Source organism: Nematolebias whitei, chromosome 22 (assembly GCF_014905685.2).
Source record: "Nematolebias whitei isolate Nwh7 chromosome 22, NemWhi1, whole genome shotgun sequence".
Classification (NCBI taxonomy): Eukaryota; Metazoa; Chordata; class Actinopteri; order Cyprinodontiformes; family Rivulidae; genus Nematolebias; species Nematolebias whitei.
In genome coordinates this window covers 11147935-11167744 of record NC_056519.1, presented here as the reverse complement: position 1 = coordinate 11167744, position 19810 = coordinate 11147935, and the positions used below count along the sequence as shown (strand labels likewise).

The 19810-nt window shown below is 37.4% G+C and overlaps 1 protein-coding gene across 1 annotated transcript in view; it reads right to left on the bottom strand.

Moving 5' to 3' along the window:
• Positions 1 to 19810, bottom strand: part of ptpn12 (protein tyrosine phosphatase non-receptor type 12) — a 69221-nt gene that overhangs the window by 28348 nt on the left and 21063 nt on the right. The window contains exons 2-11 of the mRNA XM_037695922.1: positions 14159 to 14267; positions 13581 to 13657; positions 13362 to 13457; positions 12116 to 12154; positions 5817 to 5888; positions 5678 to 5737; positions 5351 to 5493; positions 2409 to 2475; positions 2231 to 2308; positions 230 to 328 (exon numbers count right to left, since the gene is read on the bottom strand). Of these exons, the coding sequence (XP_037551850.1) occupies positions 230 to 328; positions 2231 to 2308; positions 2409 to 2475; positions 5351 to 5493; positions 5678 to 5737; positions 5817 to 5888; positions 12116 to 12154; positions 13362 to 13457; positions 13581 to 13657; positions 14159 to 14267 (840 nt within the window). The remainder of the gene's footprint in view (positions 1 to 229; positions 329 to 2230; positions 2309 to 2408; positions 2476 to 5350; positions 5494 to 5677; positions 5738 to 5816; positions 5889 to 12115; positions 12155 to 13361; positions 13458 to 13580; positions 13658 to 14158; positions 14268 to 19810) is intronic.

The following is a 19810-nucleotide window of genomic DNA, read 5'->3' as shown; positions in this document are numbered from 1 at the left end:
GGATGAAGTTGGCAGTGATTGACAGAGAAGAGTATTTATTTTCTTCTCAAGCTCTTTAAACATGTTCAACAGATCTGAGCTCTTCTGAGATTCCATAAAGCTGACTCTCCTCATTTTCGGCTGTCCTCTATCCCCCGGTGACTAATTAGTATATTTTCCTTCAAGTGTTACTCAGTGGCATCCTGCCTTTCTTTAACAATTAACAAAATGTACAACGAGTGTGTCTTACCATGCCATCGTGTATCTGTGAGTTGGTGGGACTCTCCAGTATCTGCAGCTGTTTCTCAAAGAGCTGAGCGATTGCTTTGTGAACCAACTCGTACTGCTCCTAGACAAAAACACACAGACACAAGGAGTCAGACCTTTATTTTTATTCGGGGTTCTGTATAAACTTGTAAATGTAAATTAGTTCACCTGACTATCAGATGTTCACAGTAGGAAACTTTGCATACAAACGCACCTAACAAATTTGTTGAAAAGCTCTTTTAATTAATAAAATTTAAAAAAAATTGTGTGTAAAGCAGGAAAATTGTTTCCAAGCATTTATGTCACAATGTACAGCAGTCCCTCGCTACTTCGCGGTTTGACTTTTGTGGAGTCACTCTTTTGAAGTTTTTCAAAGTAACATTGTACACGAGAAGAAAAAAAAAATTGCATACGACACAAAATTTTTTAGGTTTAAGAGTTTAGAACATTATGGACTTCGCCGCTGCAGGGTAGATCTGCAGAACCGGAAACCGAGCATGAGCCGACCGACCAGCTGTTTCTGCAGAGCTGGTAAAAAGGCATTACTACTCACTCAACTTAAAAGTTTTAAGCTGAGGGAATAAACTATCAAATTAATTATCTTGCTAAATAAATTTTTGCTTTAGTTTACCGTACTTTTCGGCCTACAAGTCGCAGTTTTTTGCATAATTTGCATGCCCTGTGACTTATACACTGAAGCAACTTATTTATGTCCCCCCCCCCCATATTTTTAAACCAATTTTTGGCTGAAATATGACCGTTTTCATTCATTCTGACATTGAAAATATTGATCACTACCTTTTTCAGCCGCTAGATGGCACTCAAGTAGTATGGCATGCCGTTGTGTCATGTAATAGGTAAAAGTGGCTATTAATGACACAATTGGCTTGCCATAATCTGCTACCTACGTCCAGCTTCGGGGCAACCGTCAGATCAGCTTCATTTTGCTGCGCCGCCCTGGCAAAATGCAGCAAATTTTACCATTGAAGTGCATTTATTAAGTACAAGTTCAACTGAGACACACCTTTGCTATAAAGTCGAGCAAACAAATAATTGTTTTAGGTATTTATCTAGCTAAATTTCAAAAAAATGCGCAGCGTTCCTCCTTCCTGATTTCCTCCCTCTGCGTGCTCCCGGAGCACCGAGGCAGCGAATACTTTTGAAATGCAGCTGATTTGGCCGCCAAAGTGCATTTATTAAGGAAAAGTTAGCCTGAGACACATCTTTGCTATAATTTCGAGCAAACAAATAATTGTTATTAAGTGTTAATCTTGTTAAATTCTTGTTAAAGTCCTCCCGTGCACGCTCCCGCGGCCACCATTTGGCAGCCAATCGATTGTTGGCACAACACCGGACCATATTTCCAGGTTGTCACTGGTGACGCATAATAGATGTGACTTATACGGCGAAGAGACTTATTTATGTTTTTTTCCACTTTAATAAACATATTTGGACTGATGCAACTTATAGGGCGATGCGACGTACAGCGGAAAATACGGTAGTCGATTTAAATTTGTTAGATGACTGAACTGTTTTGTTGTTTCAACTGAGAAATCTATGTCGATTCTACTTTGCTGTTTTTCCACTTATTGCCGGGGGGTGTCTGGACCGTAACCGCCGCAATAAACGAGGGACTACTGTAAACCTGTGATAGGCTGCTGAAAGATGAAAATGTCGGTTGTTAGAAGAAAGTTATCAGTTTTAAGAATACTGAATAATTTAAAGTAATGAAAAAGCAGCACATCAGTGCCATTAATGATTAACATAGAAACGTTCTTTCAATCAATGCTTGACTTTTAAAATTTGTTAAAATGTAATACTTTTAAAGCAGAATCAATAAAATTTGATGTTTATAGTGTACAATCTGCAAAAGCAACCACTTAACATTTCTTTGTACTATATTCAAGTATCTCAACTTGTATAAACAAATAATAATAAGTACATGTAAGTTGTGAAAAAAAGACTTAATGAAACAAGAACCAACCTTTGTTTGAACAGCAGAGTGCCGCTGCGTCCTCATCTCTTGGATCAACTGGTAAACATTAAAATCTTCTGGAATTCTCTTTAAACGTGCAGAAAAAGTTGAACAGACGTTGGATTTGGAGTTAAGGTTTATCTAGGAGAATTTAGAGGTTGCAATAAGGTTTGTGAGTGTTGTTTACCCCAGCTTTCAGGAGGTTCCATGTGTAGTCAATAGCACAAATAGCACCCGTCCTCCCACAGCCAGCGCTGCACAGTCACAGAGTAAAGAAAACATGAGACATTTTAAGATTTCATCAGAAAGCTGTGAAAAAAAAAATCACAAATAACCATTTCTGATTTTATTTTTAAATGGCATTAAGGCAACAAAGGGGAGAACGTACAAAACGCGCAGGTACGTTGGAACAAAACAACACCTCATTTAGACGGGAAACAGACAGCAGCTACTGAAGTTGATCACGCCTGACACATATAATCATAAACCTCGAGCTCACGCTGGCAGAAAGCGTTACGTGACATCTAAAGAACGCCGTTTCTCTGCCTCAACCCACACAAAGCATCTCCATAGATACGAGGACGTGGCTTTGAGTCCTGCTGTGGAACAGAGGAACCAGGAAATGTCCTCGGGCTGCTCATTATAGCTTATTGCACACACACGGAGAAAAGTCTGTGTGTGTTGTGAGTGAACACATGCATGTGTGCAGCACACAACGCACATACGCACGGGTGCATTTAAGTTTTGTTGTTCGCAAGGTAAACCTAAACCAGTGGTATTCCTAAATATTTCTTAATTTTTAACCATTTCTGTGCAGCTCTGGGCTGATATTAACAGCTACATGGACATGTGGTCAACTTCAAACATGACGTCCTTATTGTCACTTCACACAATATTTTTGAAAGAACCTGGAGGAAATTTTTTTTTTCTTAATGAGCAACAACACATGGAGGAAAAGTGTCACCACAGACCGTTCTTGTTGATTCAGCTAAGAATCTTTACTTGATGTGGCTTTATTAACTTTAATGCTGTAATGACAAATGACATTTAAATAAGCAACTTTCCATGTGCCTAAACCATAGCATCAAAACTCTGTATACAAGGCCTCATGGTGTAAAGCTAAAAAGACGTCAACTCTGAAAGGCACGAGAGGAAACTGCAGCATCATTTCACTAAGGTAACACAAATTAAACAAGTGTTGTTGGTAAACAGCTAATTGTGACGTCACGTGCACCGCAGTATGGCAGCAATGACAGGAGCTCCGCTTTGACACGCTCCTTTTTGTTCCTGTTGATTTTGTTTTAACTTTTTTTTTGAGCCTACACTGCACACCCACGCTACGGGTATGACCGCGATGTACTTTTGGAGTTTTCTGTGTCGCTGCCTTGCCATCCTGCCATCATGGTTCAGTTCCCAGCCCCGTTCCAGCCTCGGGCTCAGGCCCGTCATAATGGCCGTCTCCATGATCCTTCATCTGCCTGCACGGGCCAAACTCCACGGAACAGTTCAGTTCCGCGGGGAAGACCTTGGAAGTTCTGTGTCTGCCGGACCCAGTTCTGGAGGGCCGTTATCGTCTGTTACCGCGCTCATTATTATCATCATGCTGCTAACGGGACCACACTGCTAACAGAACCACACCGCTAACAGTACTATGCTGCTAACAGTACCATGCTGCTAAAAGAACTGTGATGCTAATGGGACCATGTTGCTAAGAGAACCTCACTGCTAACAGTACCATGCTGCTAACAGAACTGCACTGCTAACAGAATCACATTGCTAACTGTACCATGCCGTTAACGGGACCATGTTGCTAAGAGAACCTCACTGCTAACAGAACTGCACTGCTAACAGCTAACCAGTACCATGCAGCTAACAGTACCATGCTGCGAAAGAGACCATGTTGCTAAGAGAACCTCACTGCTAAAAGAAACTCACTGCTCAAAGAAACTCACTGCTAACAGAACCACACTGCTAACGGAACCACACTGCTAACAGTACCATGCTGCTAAAAGAACTGTGATGCTAATGGGACCATATTGCTAAGAGAACCTCACTGCTAAAAGAACCATGCTGCTAAAAGAACCTCACTACTAACAGAACCACACTGTTAACAGAACCACACTGCTAACGGGACATTGCTGCTAAGAGAACCTCACTGCTAACAGAACAGCACTGCTAACAGTGCCATGCTGCTAACGGGACCATATTGCTAAAAGAACCTCACTGCCAACAGAATCAAACTGCTAATAAGAGCATGCTGCTGTAGATGTACAGTATTTCTTTTCCACTTCTGACACCTTGTTTCTGTATTTTTGTTGCATGCTTTGGTATTTCTTGTTTTTTTGGGCGAGTCGAGACGGTTCTTCTCGTCCTGAGCATTTCATTGCACCTTGTGTTGATCTGCATATGACAATAAACTTAAACCTATCTGTTCATTATCTTATAAAGTAGGCTCAAGAAGTGTACGAAAACACAGGGCAAAGCTGTTGTTTGTTTCTGGGTCATATTTTATTTTCTGAGCCATTAGGAAGTTATTTAGAGTTTTTTTTTTTTTTTTTTAGAAATGTATTCATTTCATTAAAAACAAAATAACTATATACAATAGAAAACAAACAAAAAAATATATATATACAATCAAAAATAAAATGAAAGGCAGCAGAAGAAGAATAAATCTTATAATAATAAGTTGTTTAATGCAACTTTAGGGTGACATTTTTTTTTTTCCACTTAGTTCTTTAGTTACGTGGCTGCTTTTAGGATGAAAAGTATTTTTTATTGGAACAAATTTTTCCTTTACCATTTTTATAAACCATATCCTGTCAGTTTGATTAGGATATCAGTTTTCCACTGAAATTGTTGAAATGTAAAATAAATCGTGCAGATTTTTGTTGAGCAGTAAAACGACTGTTCCTGACCACAGCTACGGTCTGTAAGGACTGGAAATGGGTGAGGTGGACTGCACATGATCCAAATTTTGATTTGAATTTAATGATTTACAGGTCCAAACTTTTAAAAGGGACAGGTAGATTAGCTAAAATGAAACAGAAAATATCAACCTTAACAGGACTAAAGCTAAATGACTCAAAAGGCTAATGTGTCCAGTCGCCAAACTAGTGTATATGTGCCTACCTGCAGTGAACACAAATGGGGACGTCGTCGTTCTTTTGGTATTCTCTCATTAGTCCGATCATATCTAGGATGGAGTCGAATGATGAAGGGACGTCGTGATCAGGCCAGTAGATGTAATGGAACTGAGTTATCCTCCGGGTCTCCTGCAGGGAAGCAGAAACGCTGAAAACTGATCTAAAGTGAACAAGCAAACCTCAAAATGCTGTTTCATATCACAGCTTGCTTTGCTTCAGTAGTGTTTTACGGCATTTTAAAATAAACTCACAGAAAACATCAGGTTAAATGATTATTTTGCAACAATAAACTGGCTAAAAAAACAGAACTCACATTGTTATACTGCACGATCAAAGTCCTTATAGAATAGTCTGTTCTGGTCTGTTCAGATTCCTAAATGACAAAGAGAAGAAACAAATTTTGACTCCAACGGCCATCACAATAAATAAATTAAAATACAATGAAAACTCACACAAGAGATCCTGAAAGGGCCGAAAGTCAGGGGCTCCTCGCCTTGCCTTGGAAAATACCGCTCACACTTTTTCTAAGCAGAGAACAGAAGTTAACGTTACAGCAGCTCTGATACACAGACTTCATGGTCTGAAACACACAATTTGTGTGAAATGCAGAATTAAAACACACACAAGCTGGTCGGTAAATTGAAAAAAAAAAAAAAAGGTTAAGGAGAAATCATAAAACAATTTCATTTAAAAAAAATCAAATTTTTATTTTAAAAGATAATTTTTTGCAACCATTGAATTCTGATGTGTCTGACAGGCAAGGACAAACATGTTTCGTCTTACTTTGTACAAAATTACACACTTGAAAAATAAAACCTATTCTGTCATTTAAACCGACAGCTCTCTTGATGGGAGCACAGGTGCAACAGCTTTTTTAAATTCGCAGACTAATTTGCACATGATGGTTTTTCTTTTCGTCTACTTGATCTGAAAAAATAAACAAATTACCAAAAAAAAAAAAAAATGTTCAGCTGTTCAAATAATCATGTCCTAAATCTGTTATAAATAAAGTGTGAACATATTTATTTATTTAGTTCACATAAATCAAAACGTTCAGCTCATTTGGGAGAAGGGTGCTATGACTTTTGGTATTGGTGCAACTTTAGCTTTTTGAAATATTTAGCCTTTTCTGCCACTTCTTCTCTCATAGAAAATTAAATCCTTCAACTCTTTAGATCTGTTTACAATTTTTTACTGATCCTTTCACATTTTGGTCTGGTTCAGCTTCTTTCAGCTTCTTTGTGCAAACTATTTAAAAAAAATTCAGCTACTTTCAGATCATTTCAGCTGTTTTTTCAGCTGTTTTATGCTAGCTACAACATTTGTTTGCTTCGTCTAACTTCTCTCTGCTAATTTCAGCTTATTTCTGCGAGTTTCAGCTTTTTCTGCTATTTCAGCTACTATTGAGCTGTTTTTATGCTAATTCCACTTTTGTTGCGATCATTTTAACTTTTTTCAGCCTAATTCAGCAGAAATAGAAATGTGCTCTCTCCACTTCCTTCTGGTAATTTAAGCTTCTTTCTGATTTTTTAGCTAATTTTCATCTGGTTTTATGCTAATTTCAGTTTTTTTCCAGGTAATTTAGATTTTGTTGTGCTCATTTCTGCTTCTTTCAGCCTAACTGGGCAAACATGTTCTGTCTGCTTTCTTCTGCTAATTTCAACTTGTTCTACCTTTTCTGCTAGCTTTTGAGCATATTTAGCTAATTTCAGCTGTTTTCTGATAAATTCAAGTTTTTCATGGAAATTTCTGCTACTATCAGCCTAATTAAATTGTTTCTGCTAATTTCAACTCGTTATGCGACATTTCAGCTTTTTCTGCTAGTTTCAGTTATTTCAGCTACTATTTAGTTGTTTTTCTGCTAATTTCATCTTTTTCAGCTAATTCCACTTTTGTTTCACTCATTTCAACTTTTTTCAGCCCAATTCAGCATAAATGTGCTCTCTCCACTTCCTTCTGGTAATTTAAGCTTCTTTCTGATTTGTTTTAGCTACATTTAAGCTGGGTTTTTGCTAATTTCAGCTTTTTTCCAGGTAACTTAGATTGGTGTTTTTTGTGCTAATTTCTGCATTTTTCAGCCTAATTGGGCAAACATGTTCTTTCTGCTTTCTTACGCTAATTTAAGCTTGTTCTACTTTTTCAGCTAGCTCCATCCATTATCTTTTATTTTTTTGGTTGATTTTACCCGCTTCTTCCATTTTAGGTCACGGGGGTCGTCGGTGCCCATGTCCAGCAATCACTGTGCGAGGGGTGGGGTACACCCTGGACAGGTCGCAAGTCCATCACAAGGACACATAGAGACAAACGAGACAAACAACCATTCACTCTCTCACTCACACTTGGGGACAATTTAGAGTTACCAATCAGTCTAACATGCACGTTATTGGTCTCTGGGAGGAAACCGGAGCACCCGGAGAAAACCCACGCATGTGTAGTGTGACATATCCTGAGATATATTCATACTGTTAAAACGGGTTCTTTCATTTTTCTGGACTGTATATCAACGTGCGTTGAATGTAATAAAATGTGGACGTGAGACGTTAATTATCTTTGACTCACCAAACGAGTGGGTCATTTATTAACAGAATCAAGTTTAACACATCACACATTTACATTAATTGGCAAGAATTGAAAAATAACGACATAATTAATCAGCTTTACAACCAGGAAAACCATACGGCCATGATTTTCCGTTGCTTCACCACAGACATTTCTGAAAACATCTGGATTAATTTGCTAGCAGATAGGAGAGTTTAAAGATGGAAAGATGAGGTTTATCTACAGAGAGATGTGTGAGGGAATTTGTCTGTCTTAACCAGAACCGACACGCTCCTTCTTTTCCAGCTTGGGCCAACGGTACGCTTGGTTGAGAATAGAACTTTTTACCTTGCAGACGATAGTTCAGCGTTGGTGTAGAGCTCTCCTTTCAACTCTTTCAGCGTCTCCGTGAGAACAGCTCGAACCTCGAGAGTCGTGTGAGGTTATCCAAACAGAAGTTATAATTCCCAAAATCGTCTCTGGATCAGCTTGATTCTAATTCAGCAGCATCCTGAATTCCAGCGTTCTGCATTCTGGAACTCCCAAACTCTCTGCTTGAACTGCTACTCCATCTTCAAGACTAAGCTTACAGCAGCTTCAAGACTGAGCTGAACTCTCTGAGCTGAACTCTTCTCGTTGAACTAGGAAGTGCCAACATTTAAATGGGCTCTACTTCCGGTTCATTTGAGAGCTTTTTGATTGGTCGATGGACCAAAGCAGAGGTGTGGTTTGTGATGTAAGGTGTTATTAAAAGTCAAGGAAAAGAGTAAGATTGTTTAAGAACAGACAGAAAGATTTCATGGAGAAAACCAGACTTCGTGGAGTCACTCACCAAGTATCTTGCTGTAAAAGTTAAACATGACATTTCTTTTCAGTAAACTTTCAGTTGACCGAAACTTGAACTTCGACACACTTACAAAACTTGTTCACTTCAAAGCAGACGATCAAGAAATTGAATCATTACTCTGTAACGTACTCTAACTTGATTTCACTTTGAAATGAGGATTAAAAATCATTATTACTGTTTTAAGTAAATAAAAATGAGTAGTTCACTTCAACATGTAAACATTGTTTGAACTAACACAATTTGATTATCAAAACATTTTTAAAATAGTAATGATCATAGAGAATTGTCTTTTTCCACTTGATTAATTCAAGAAAGAAAGTCTCAGGATGGGTCAACCTGTATTTCTGGATGCAAATCAATGAAATGACAGTTTCTGACCATATGATCCTAAGGTCAAGTTTTGACATCAGGTCAAGTTCACTACACATGCACGGAGAGAACATGCAAACTCCACCCAGGAAGGCCCCCGGACTGGGGTTTGAACCGGCAACCTTCTCGCTGAGAGGCAGCAGCTCTACCAGTTGCAGCACCGTGTTGCCCGCTTTTGAGCATATTTTAGCTAATTTCAGCTGTTTTTATATCACTTCAAGTTTTTCATGGTCATTTCTGCTACTTTCAGCTTATTAAATTATTTCTGCTAGTTTCAACTCGTTATGCTCCTTTCAGCTTTTTCTGCTAGTTTCAGTTTTTTCAGCTACTATTTTGTTGTTTTTATGCTAATATTAGCTTTTTCAGCTAATTCCATATTTTTTTGCATTCATTCATTCATTCATTCATACTTTTGTGTTCTTTCTGCTTTCTCCTGCTGATTTATGCTTCAGCTATGTTTCAGCTGCTTTATTAATCTAATTTCAGCTGTTTGTCAGCAAGTTCTACAATAAGCATTCACACTGCATTTTTGCAGAAAATGCAATTTCTCTAGTTCTAGTATGATTATAAAGCACATGCCACTGACCAAAGTGATATACAGTGAACCCTCGCTATAACGCGGTTCACCTTTCACGGTCTCGCTGCTTCACGGACTTGCCTCGTGCATTGTGTTCTGCATTCTGATTGGCTAAACAGTCTCAGTAGTTACTGTAGTTATTTGTAAAAAACGTTTATACAGTACTTTTATTTGTTAAACAAATGCTTGGGCCTGTAAAAAGGTTTTGTTCTTTGGTTTGTATTATAGAGTATTTCACTGTATAATAATTGTAAAAAAAATAAAGGTTACTACTTCACGGATTTCGCCTATCACGGGTTCTTTTTGGAACCTAACCCCAGTGAAAAACGAGGGTTCACTGTACATAATATAATAAGGAACCATCAACAAAGCACAAGTGACTATAAAAACATATCAGCTAGTGAATAAAACACGACTTTATAAGATTTACCTATCACTGCATTCTGTTTTTATTTATATTTTACACAACATACCAACATTTTTGGAATTTGGGTTGTAAAACTAATTAGAAAAACAATAAAAACATGGGTTACGGTTTAAAAACCAATGAGTACAAATGTGTTTTAAGCTGATATTGAAAAATATTGAGAGATGGAGCCGGTCTGATGTGTATAGGCAGGTTGTATCATAGTTTAGGAGCAACAACTGACTAAACGATTGTCAGATCGAAAGGGCACATCAGGATGCAGAACCTGTTTTTTAAGTGCTTTATATGTCAATAGTAAACATTTTTTTTATCAACCCTAAATTGAACAAAAAGTCAATAAAGGGAATCCAGTACAAGAGAAATACCAGTATGTTGAAGCTTAATTGTGTTAAAAGGTGTGCTGCAGCGTTGTGGATCAACTTCAGATGTAGGCCAGGTTTATAGGAGACTTTTACATAGCGGTGTAAAAAAAAAAAATTTTACACTTCAACTTCAGGTAAATTAGAGTGTCGTCTGCATAAGAATTAACCTATGGGGAGCACATAAAGGAAAATAAAGAGAATAACACCGTGTCATCACAATCGCCTGTGTTGTGACTGGATGCACAAGTTGATGGGAAAGGGGGAGTAGAATTTCCTGGCATCGTAGACCAAAGAAAAACAACCCAGATGGAGGAAATAAGAGGTTCTTGCAATCAACAGAAAGGGCTGGATTCTGAATACTGAAGATTGTGCCTGTGGCGTTCATTTCCTATCAGATAAATCTGTTTTTTTTTTTCATTTGCAGGTGAATGAAATTCTGTGATTTGTCTCCTATATGCATGCACATCTCGTGTTATCCTTGATACAAACTGACCTGAACAGATACTGAAAAAAGAAAGAGGTTTCTGAAAGTGTAACCTCTTGGTTTTGCTCGGGAAGAGCAGGGAACAACAGGAAATTAGCCTGTTGAATTTATTTGACTGTATTATCAATCTGACTAACTTACAGGAAATTGTGATTTCCCAACTATGTAAGTGTGTGTGTGTGTGTGTGTGTGTGTGTGGGGGGGGGGGACAGGAGAGATGTGAAATTATGATGATATTTTATACTTTGCTATATTATATTTCTAGTAGCTTGTAGCCTTCCAGTGACTCTTATCATCTTAAATTATAAAGTAGTTTCACCACACATTGCTGTCTGGCCTCAGGAATAAGCTTCATAGCATATTCTGGCAATTATACATCAGATAACAATGGGTCGATTCTGTTCTTTAGCATCTCGTTCACTGTTGACCGTTTGCCTTCTACATCCTGCATACTGTGTGTGCGAAAATGAGCGCTTCCGTTTACAAATTTGATCTTCCCTATTGGCCAAAGAACAGTCTTAGGGAACTCCACATGAAAAAGGGGCTGAAGAAGAAACGGATTCTCTGAGACTTGCGGAGGAGCTTCTGTCAGACCGGTCTAGAGCAGAACCTGAAATGTCTGAGCTCCATATTATGATGAAGGCTGATTGAATCAGTGGCTGATAAAGCGAATTAAAAACATCTTAAAATGTAGTTTTTGTGCAATGAATAATTAGTATCTCACAGCACTTAAAATCAGTATATTGAACAAAAATAAGGCAGCTGAATAAACATAATTTCCTACTTTTGCCAGGGTTTGTACAAACTTGAGTAAAACAGATTCATGAGTATTACAAGCTATTTAGTCATGCTTCATTTGAACTCCAGTAAACGATCAATTGAAATTGGCTCAAGGCTTTGGAAACTGCTAATGATATTGCATTTACAAATGCATTCAAGCACAGAGAAGAAAGCCTAAAAGATAAAACAAAAAGAAATGCCAGAAATACCATCTTCAAGGAAAAACAAACCTCAACATAACTATGAAGCCTTGGAAAAAAAAAACATATTTTAGAAGATACTAAAGTGTGCTGCAGCCTTGATGGAAATTTTAGAAAAGACAAACGTGCAAACACTTTACATCGATTGACACAAGAAACAGCCTTACCCTTCCCATCTCAAATTCTCGACAAGCCATCACAATAACCTGCAGAGACACAAACAGGACCGATTACAATCAATAGACACACGCTCAGAGCTGCGTTTCCTAAAAATACAGTTGAGTTTATTTCCAAGTACCCAGAAGTACCTTTAAACCAGGGCATTTCAAAAAACTTGAGCACATACATATACAGAAAAGTTTTTCTTGTAGGTAAAAATTAGATTAATATTACTTTAAATCTGCCTACTACTATTATAAATATTACAACAAAACAAATTTTGTTAGCAGAAACAGCTGGAGCTGCTCACTATGTTCCCGTTAAACAATGTGATTTTGCCATACTACCACCCATCTGTGTTATATTTTTCTCAGGGGTCACATAACAGCAAAAAAAAAAAAAATCAAATTATACACCAAAAAACAGACGTATTGTCACAGTAGTTGGCTATTAATAGTAGACATGCATGGATCTGATATTAGTATCTATATCGGGGGAAAAAATTTTGCTCAGGTATCTGTGACAATGTGACTAATCCATAAGGACAGGAGCTGATTGCTGTTTATTTTAATATCTGGCAACCAAGCTAGTTTTTTCCTCTTATTTCAGCTCCTTTATTATTTATTTTACATTAGATTTAGATATCCTGAACCATTTGAAAGGTTTGTTGAAGTTTATTTTTTTATGTTTGACCAAAGTCGTCAACCTATTGTTTTTGTCAGTTTCAGTATCTTTATTATTAGATTTTAGATCTTCTTTTTATCTTTAGATTATATTTTACATTGGATGTTAGACTCATAATTGCACTGACTGAACAAATTAAAGTTGTACTGTTTTTACATGTTGGACCAAGCTTGTGAAGTTATTGGTGTGTTTAAAAAACATCCCTTATAAATAATAATTATAGGGGAATGTGGGCATTTGTGGGTAAATGTAAATAGATTTGCTTATGTGCTGCTGTAGACATATTTAGATAGATGTGTCTGTAAAAAAAAGTTCTGGCATACTTCCAAATACAACTATTAAAGAATTGTACATATTTGAACAAAAAGAGGTAGGATCACATAAGTTTATACTTTTCCTTACTCCCTTTCAGACACCGGATACTATTCCTGAAATAATGTTTATTTTGTGTTTTTGACTGAATCATTATATATGAATGTACTGTATATGTAATTTCCCCCATATTTTAAGTATAAAGTTTGAAAAAAACTGATCAATCAAACGGTCTCTCCTACATGGACTTGGACTCACAGCTATGTTGTGCTCCCAGTTCATTCTCCAGAAGTCGATGACTGTGTTCGGCAGCGGGCCCTGAGTTGCAATGTAGGCATTTGGACTGTCCACACCCTGAACAGCCATATGAATTAAACAGAATTATAAATACACAATGAATTAATGTAAACAAAACACTTCAGTTTGAACATTTATTTTTACAAAAAGGAATAAAACAGAAGCAGCATCAGTTGTTACCTTGATAAAGCTTGCGTTGATGTAATCTGTGTCCTGATTGGTTGTTTTTAATGTCAGTTTTACTCTAGTGTGGTCAACTGAGGACAACAACAAACACAAATGCTTTAATACTTTTATTTAATCTTAATGCACAAGACAAAGACAAAATTAAAATGAAAGCTGTTTAATGCATAAAGGTAAATGGAGAAAGATTATCTAGATTTGTTGTGGTGTTTCTATGTGTTTTTGAGTCCATCTGTTAAGGATAAACCAGTCCTTCCTTTGCCTCATCAGCTCATTCACTAAAAGCATTAATAAATGAATGGATGGATGGAAACAGAGGATAAACATTAAAAAGTAGGACAGATGTTGGGTCATATGTGTCCAAAAGGTAAGAACAGGAAAGATGAGCAGATAAACTCTGGAAAGCTGCTTCACAAGCAGGATGCAAGGTTGCATAAAACCATACATTAAATCAATGCTATGAATCAGGACCAGTGCAAAATGTTCGTGTTTCTTATCTAAAGACATATGGCTTAAATTTAAACTGCTTAACGACAAGACTCAAAGCGCTGAAGAGGCAGTGAACCAGAACTTACATGGCAGTATATCTTTATATCTGTTCTTCTTGACGTTCTCCTCCCGCTCTCCTATGTTGGTCGGGTAGATTTTCTCTGTCCGGTACTTTGTCGATAGCCGCCGTAACCGCTAAAATAAACGAGACAAAAACTGTTAGATAACAATTTTTTGTGAACAGGTTAGTCCATACAGAGAAGAAAAACACAACTTATGATAATGGGAATGTTTTTTCATTTGATGGGACACAGGAGACGACTTGAAACAGAACCAGATCCGCCTGTGATGAACGTCACAGTTGATCCGAATCAGAGGAACTTCTCTCCAATCAGCATCAAACATGGATTCAGGGCTAAACATTAATTATTTGGTTGGGTTAAACAAGATGAACGAGATCAGAAGCTTGTTCATGAAATATGCATCCAAAGAAGTCATGCTTGTATTTAGACATATTAGCAAAAAAGAACCACAGTCTCACAGACCTCTTCATCGTGAGACACTGCATAAAGTTTAGAGCGGCCAAATCTAATAAAGGCAGACACTGATGAAGACACATTCAGTTAATGGAAAGAGAACAATTACATTAGGTCTTGGCTGACAGCAGGCCAAAGTTTAGCTAGCTGTCCTTAAACATGGTGGTCAAAAATAGACTTAACGACAGCAGGGAGGAACTATTTAGTCAAGCATGTCTTATTTCTAATCAGTTCAGAAATGTACATATATGTTTTAATTCATTATTACACACATAACTGAGTTTTATAGCAATAGTCAACATCTGTTCCTAAAAATAGACTAATTCTGCTGCAGAGGTGAACCAAGATGCAACATCACTGAACAACTGGATGACCTAAAGCCAGAGTTTAAATGTTTAACACCTGGTTAAACCACAACGAAAACAATATCAGCGTACAAATTCAAATATGGATGACTGTATGAAAGTTCATCATTTTAGAAGAATTCAGAGAGCAAAAGTGGTCTTAAAACATGTTTCTGTTGTAAATTGCAGCATTTTTAACTAAGCACAGAGAGCTGTGAAAAGGTTTTTAAAGGTCTTTGGTATTCTTTTTTGCTTTCTGGCCTCGGAGGTTAAAATCAAATTTGAATCGATGCTTCGTCCGGAAATCATGTCAAACATAAAAACAGGCAGAGTCCAGAGAATGAGATGTAAAATATACTCAAATAAAATAACCAACTTTGCAATTATATCAAATGCAATTATTTTGAACAAAAAGGGAATCAAACATCACATCAAGAGAATAGAGAATATGAAGGGTAAATAAAAAAATATCCGATTACCGGTACTACCGTACTTTTCGCCATATAAGTCGCACCTTTTTGCATAAATTTGCATGCCCTGCAACTTATACAGCAAAGCAACATATTTATGTTTTTTCCCCTATATTTATAACCCAATTTTTGGCTGAGATCTGATTATTTCATTCATTCCGACATGGAAAATATTGAACAACAACATTTTCAGCCACTAGAAGGCCCTCGAGTAAAATGGCAAGCCAAGTGTCTCATTAATTAATTAATTAACCTTCGTCTCGTTCCAAAACTCCTGGAGCAAACGTCAAATTTGTTTGCCACGCCGCCCAGGTGAAATGCAGCGGATTTGACCATTGAAGTGCATTTATTAAGGAAAAGTTCAACCGAGACAAACAAATAATTGTTTTTAACTTATACTTATTTTTTTTATTTTTTTTAATCAGTAAACAAGTTATCAGCTTCTTTTTGCAGAGAAAAACAACTTTTTACATGAAGGCACAAGTTTCAACCATGAATTTTGGAGCTTTGACAAGATGGAGGTTTTTTTCCCCGGGGTCGGCCTGTTAGCTTAGCTTCTGAGCTTAGCTGCTTTAACGATCCAAAAACAAGATTTTGAACTGTTAAAATTGATCTTAAAGAGAAAAGAGAAAGGGAGGGGTCAGTGAAGAGCACTGGAGTTGAGCTTTTTGTCATCCGGTGTCTTCAGAAGAAAGAGACACGAAGAAACGATAAAGCCGATAAATGAAAATGAGGTCAATAATTTTAATTTATCATGCAATTAATTGATTTATTGCGACAGGCCTGTGTGTACGGTGGAAAATATGAGACTCACCCCCCACCCCCCCACCCAAAAAAAGTCTATTTCAGTCCTGATACTGAACTAAAATCTGACATGGTAGTAGCTGAGAATCATCCCCAACACTGTTTAAAACTTTAGCATTTCACTTATTAAGGCCATATCAGCTGTCAAAATACACACATTCTCAATGTTTTTATTAGATTTTTTTTGCTGTTGTTTCTAACAATTTCTACATTATTACACAAATGATTGGGAATAATTATTATGTAAATTGTGTTGAAAAACAGTAAACATTCCTTGACTTTGTTTACAACTGAATTTGAATATCTTAGCAGCTCAGTGGCATATGATCTTAGTCACAACTTTTCCTTTCAAAACTCTCCCCCACTTGGATTTCCTCCCCATAAATGACTCCAGGTACCGGTTCTTCTGTGGACTCTCGACTTTACAGTTTTAGTTGCAGTTTCTTTTCAGAAGAGAGAAGAACTGTTCTCCATCTGACATCCCTTCATCCTGATATTATTTTGCAGACTCGGGTCGTGTTCACACCTGATAGGTTCGATTGGGGACCAAAATTCAGAACATTTGTTTACATTTTCAGCTGGTGCGGTTCACATTCACACTGCACTGAGTCGATCGAGCCAACCTGCTCCCCCCCTCACCTGTGGTGGCGCTGCACCAAGAACTACTGAAGAAAACAACACAAAAACCTCTGCAGAAGACACTTTTTCTCAAAATAAAAACAAAAACGGAGAGGCGTCAAATTTTTGCAGTTTTAGGATTTCTGTTTTGTCGTTTTTCAACAATGGACTCAGCATGAGCAGAAGATGAGGCAGAAGACTATGGAGAATGTTGTTTTTCCACACAAGGCGGCTGAGACGGTCGTATGAGGTAAGAGAAATGTGCTTTTGTTTTGGTTGCATTTACACAGAATGCCCTGCGCTGTAGTCCACTTCCTGCTTTTGGAGCGGTCTCCGGTCCGCTTGCATTCACACTGCATTCAAACCGTGCCAGAGTTCACTTCAACCGAACTGAGATCTAGGTATTTAGGCAGACCAGAGTTCGATTGCGCATTCACACCTCCCCAAATGAACCAGACTTTCTAGGCGAACGGACTATAGTTCGATTAAAGCAGACTAAACAGGGCTGGTGTGAATGCACCCTCTATAGTCGTTGCACACTGAAACTGTCTGAGGTTTACTCATTAGTGTTCAAATGTAAACAAATTACTTAAATACACACAAAAACTAGTATGGCTTTAAAGCTTAGGAAGTAAATATACACATTTTGTAGAGCTTTTTTCTGTACTGGTGATATTTTAACGTGTGCTGTTTCTATTGATAACTTCACTGCCATAATGGGCATCAGAGAAAAACCTTTAAAGATTTCCTTTTAGAGATTTTTCCTTTTAGAAACCTTTTATAGTAAAAAAAAAAAAAAAAAACTAAGTTTGATAACATCCACACAGACTCATTGTCAGCAGCTCTTTAGATTCTCTCTGAAAGTGTGCGAACACCAGGCATTTATCTGCACTTCCTTTCTCCTTTTTGCCTCTTTCCCTCCTCCCCTCCGTCACTCACAGAGTCTGAGAAATTCAGCGTGGGCGTTCAGGCTTGTGAAGCCTCGTGTGAAAAATGGCCCCACCTCTACGGATCGGCCCCAACTGCAGGCTTCTCCTCCTGCGACTGTAACACGGACATGTTCAGCACATCCTGACTTCCTGAGTTGGTCACACGAAACACCTATATCCTGTTCCTATTTTACTTTTGTAGCAGAATCACTTTAAACACCAGCACCATTTGACATTTAGAAGAAAAAAGGGAGAAAAACACAAATTGCTTGGTTTTTACCAAGAAAATATCTAACTCAAGAGGTCAAATTTGATGTGGTAGTAGCTGAGAGTTCTTCATAACATACTCTGAGCTTGGCATCGCACAATAACAAGATTGTAATGGTTTGACCAAAATGGCTACAACTTTATCATTTCTAAGATAAACTTAGTCTAAAACTTTGGCATAAAATGTGCAGGCAATATGCATTCCTTTAAGGGAATTTAGGTCTTTTACTTTTGTTATTCAAACGACAAAATCCCAACACAAACTTCTACCCGTTGTCGCCTCAACTTAACTGTGTGGGTTTAATTAAGACTCCTGAAGTTTAAAAATGACAGCGCTCACAATACTCGTGCAACAAGCAGAAAGTTTAAACTAGAAAAGAGCCCCCAAAACACCATGATATTCATAAAACCACAACAAGAACTTACGAGTAACCGAAGGACAGGAAGAAGGTAGAGAGAGAAGCCTGTGGGCGGCAGCACAGCTGTGCATGTGTGTTCATTTATGTCAGTGTGTGTGGTAATAGCATTATGGTTCCACGGCCTCCTGTGAATTACATTTGCAACAGACGTCTGCTTCTGTGCTGGGCCGCGGCCCGGGAAGATCCAGACACACAAACGCCAAGAGCAGAAAAGTCAATGAAGACAAGCTGACCCTCTTTATAAAGCAGATAAATAAGGAAACTGAGATAAACGGAATCATTTTCTCAAGAAAACTTATTAATTTACATTTAATCTAGCTTGACAGACAAATTACCAGTAGATTAAATCAAGTTGCCAAGGTTAAAACCTATTTAACATTACAATAAAGCTACTATTAATTAAAGCTGCAGAGTACGCCTAAAATTTCGTCTCATCAAAAAAATAAAAAGCAAATAAATCAATGAGCACAATATTAACCTTTTTAGTTCCTGCGTAAAATCAGACACCATGTGGCCAAATACATTCTACCAATACATGTGAACTTTAAGGTTAGCATTGAAATCTTTTGTGTTGGTCATTTACACCCGTTTCATTTTCATATATATATAGAAATGTGTGGACTGTAAAAAAATACAAGCTGTATATTTCAAGTGAAACATTTTCAGGCTCTGCAGTTCAGTAATATTTGGCCAGTTAAATGGACGCTCTATGCCCTTGATGCCCACACTAGGGATGCACATAAAAAAAAACATTCAAAATTGTTTGTAATTGTTTAATTTTTATTCAAATATTCAAGTCCTTCTCCATCCCATCTAGCGCATTCTGGCAGGAAAGCTGAGCTCACCCATGACTAAAGATTCCACTTTATAATCCTTTCAAAATAAACGATGATGGCAGAAAAACACGGAATACTTAAGTTTTTTTTATTTTTTATTATTATTATTATTATTTCTCTTGGTAGACGTTTATTGAAAAAAACACACTGACTGGATAATAATGACTGGGAAACAACTTGGCATGTCACTGAAAGTTTTGTGAGAATCGTGATGACAGAACAGATAGTGAGAAAAAATGGGTCTATCACAACTTTTGTTGTCACTGCATTATTCAACAAAAACAGTGCGACTGTATGTTTTTCTAGAACTGTGAAGCCCTACTGTTAGTTTAATAAAACTGTGAAAGATTAAGCAAAAATAATTAAGATCCTTCCTGACAGAAAATAAAATGTGGGTCTAACTGGGGAAAATGACTTATTGTTGTTTTTTATCTATAAAATCTAAACTTTTTGTGTTTGTTGGTCCTTTAAAAGCAACATCAGTGATAATCCATCATTTTGCCTTTGGCTTCTGA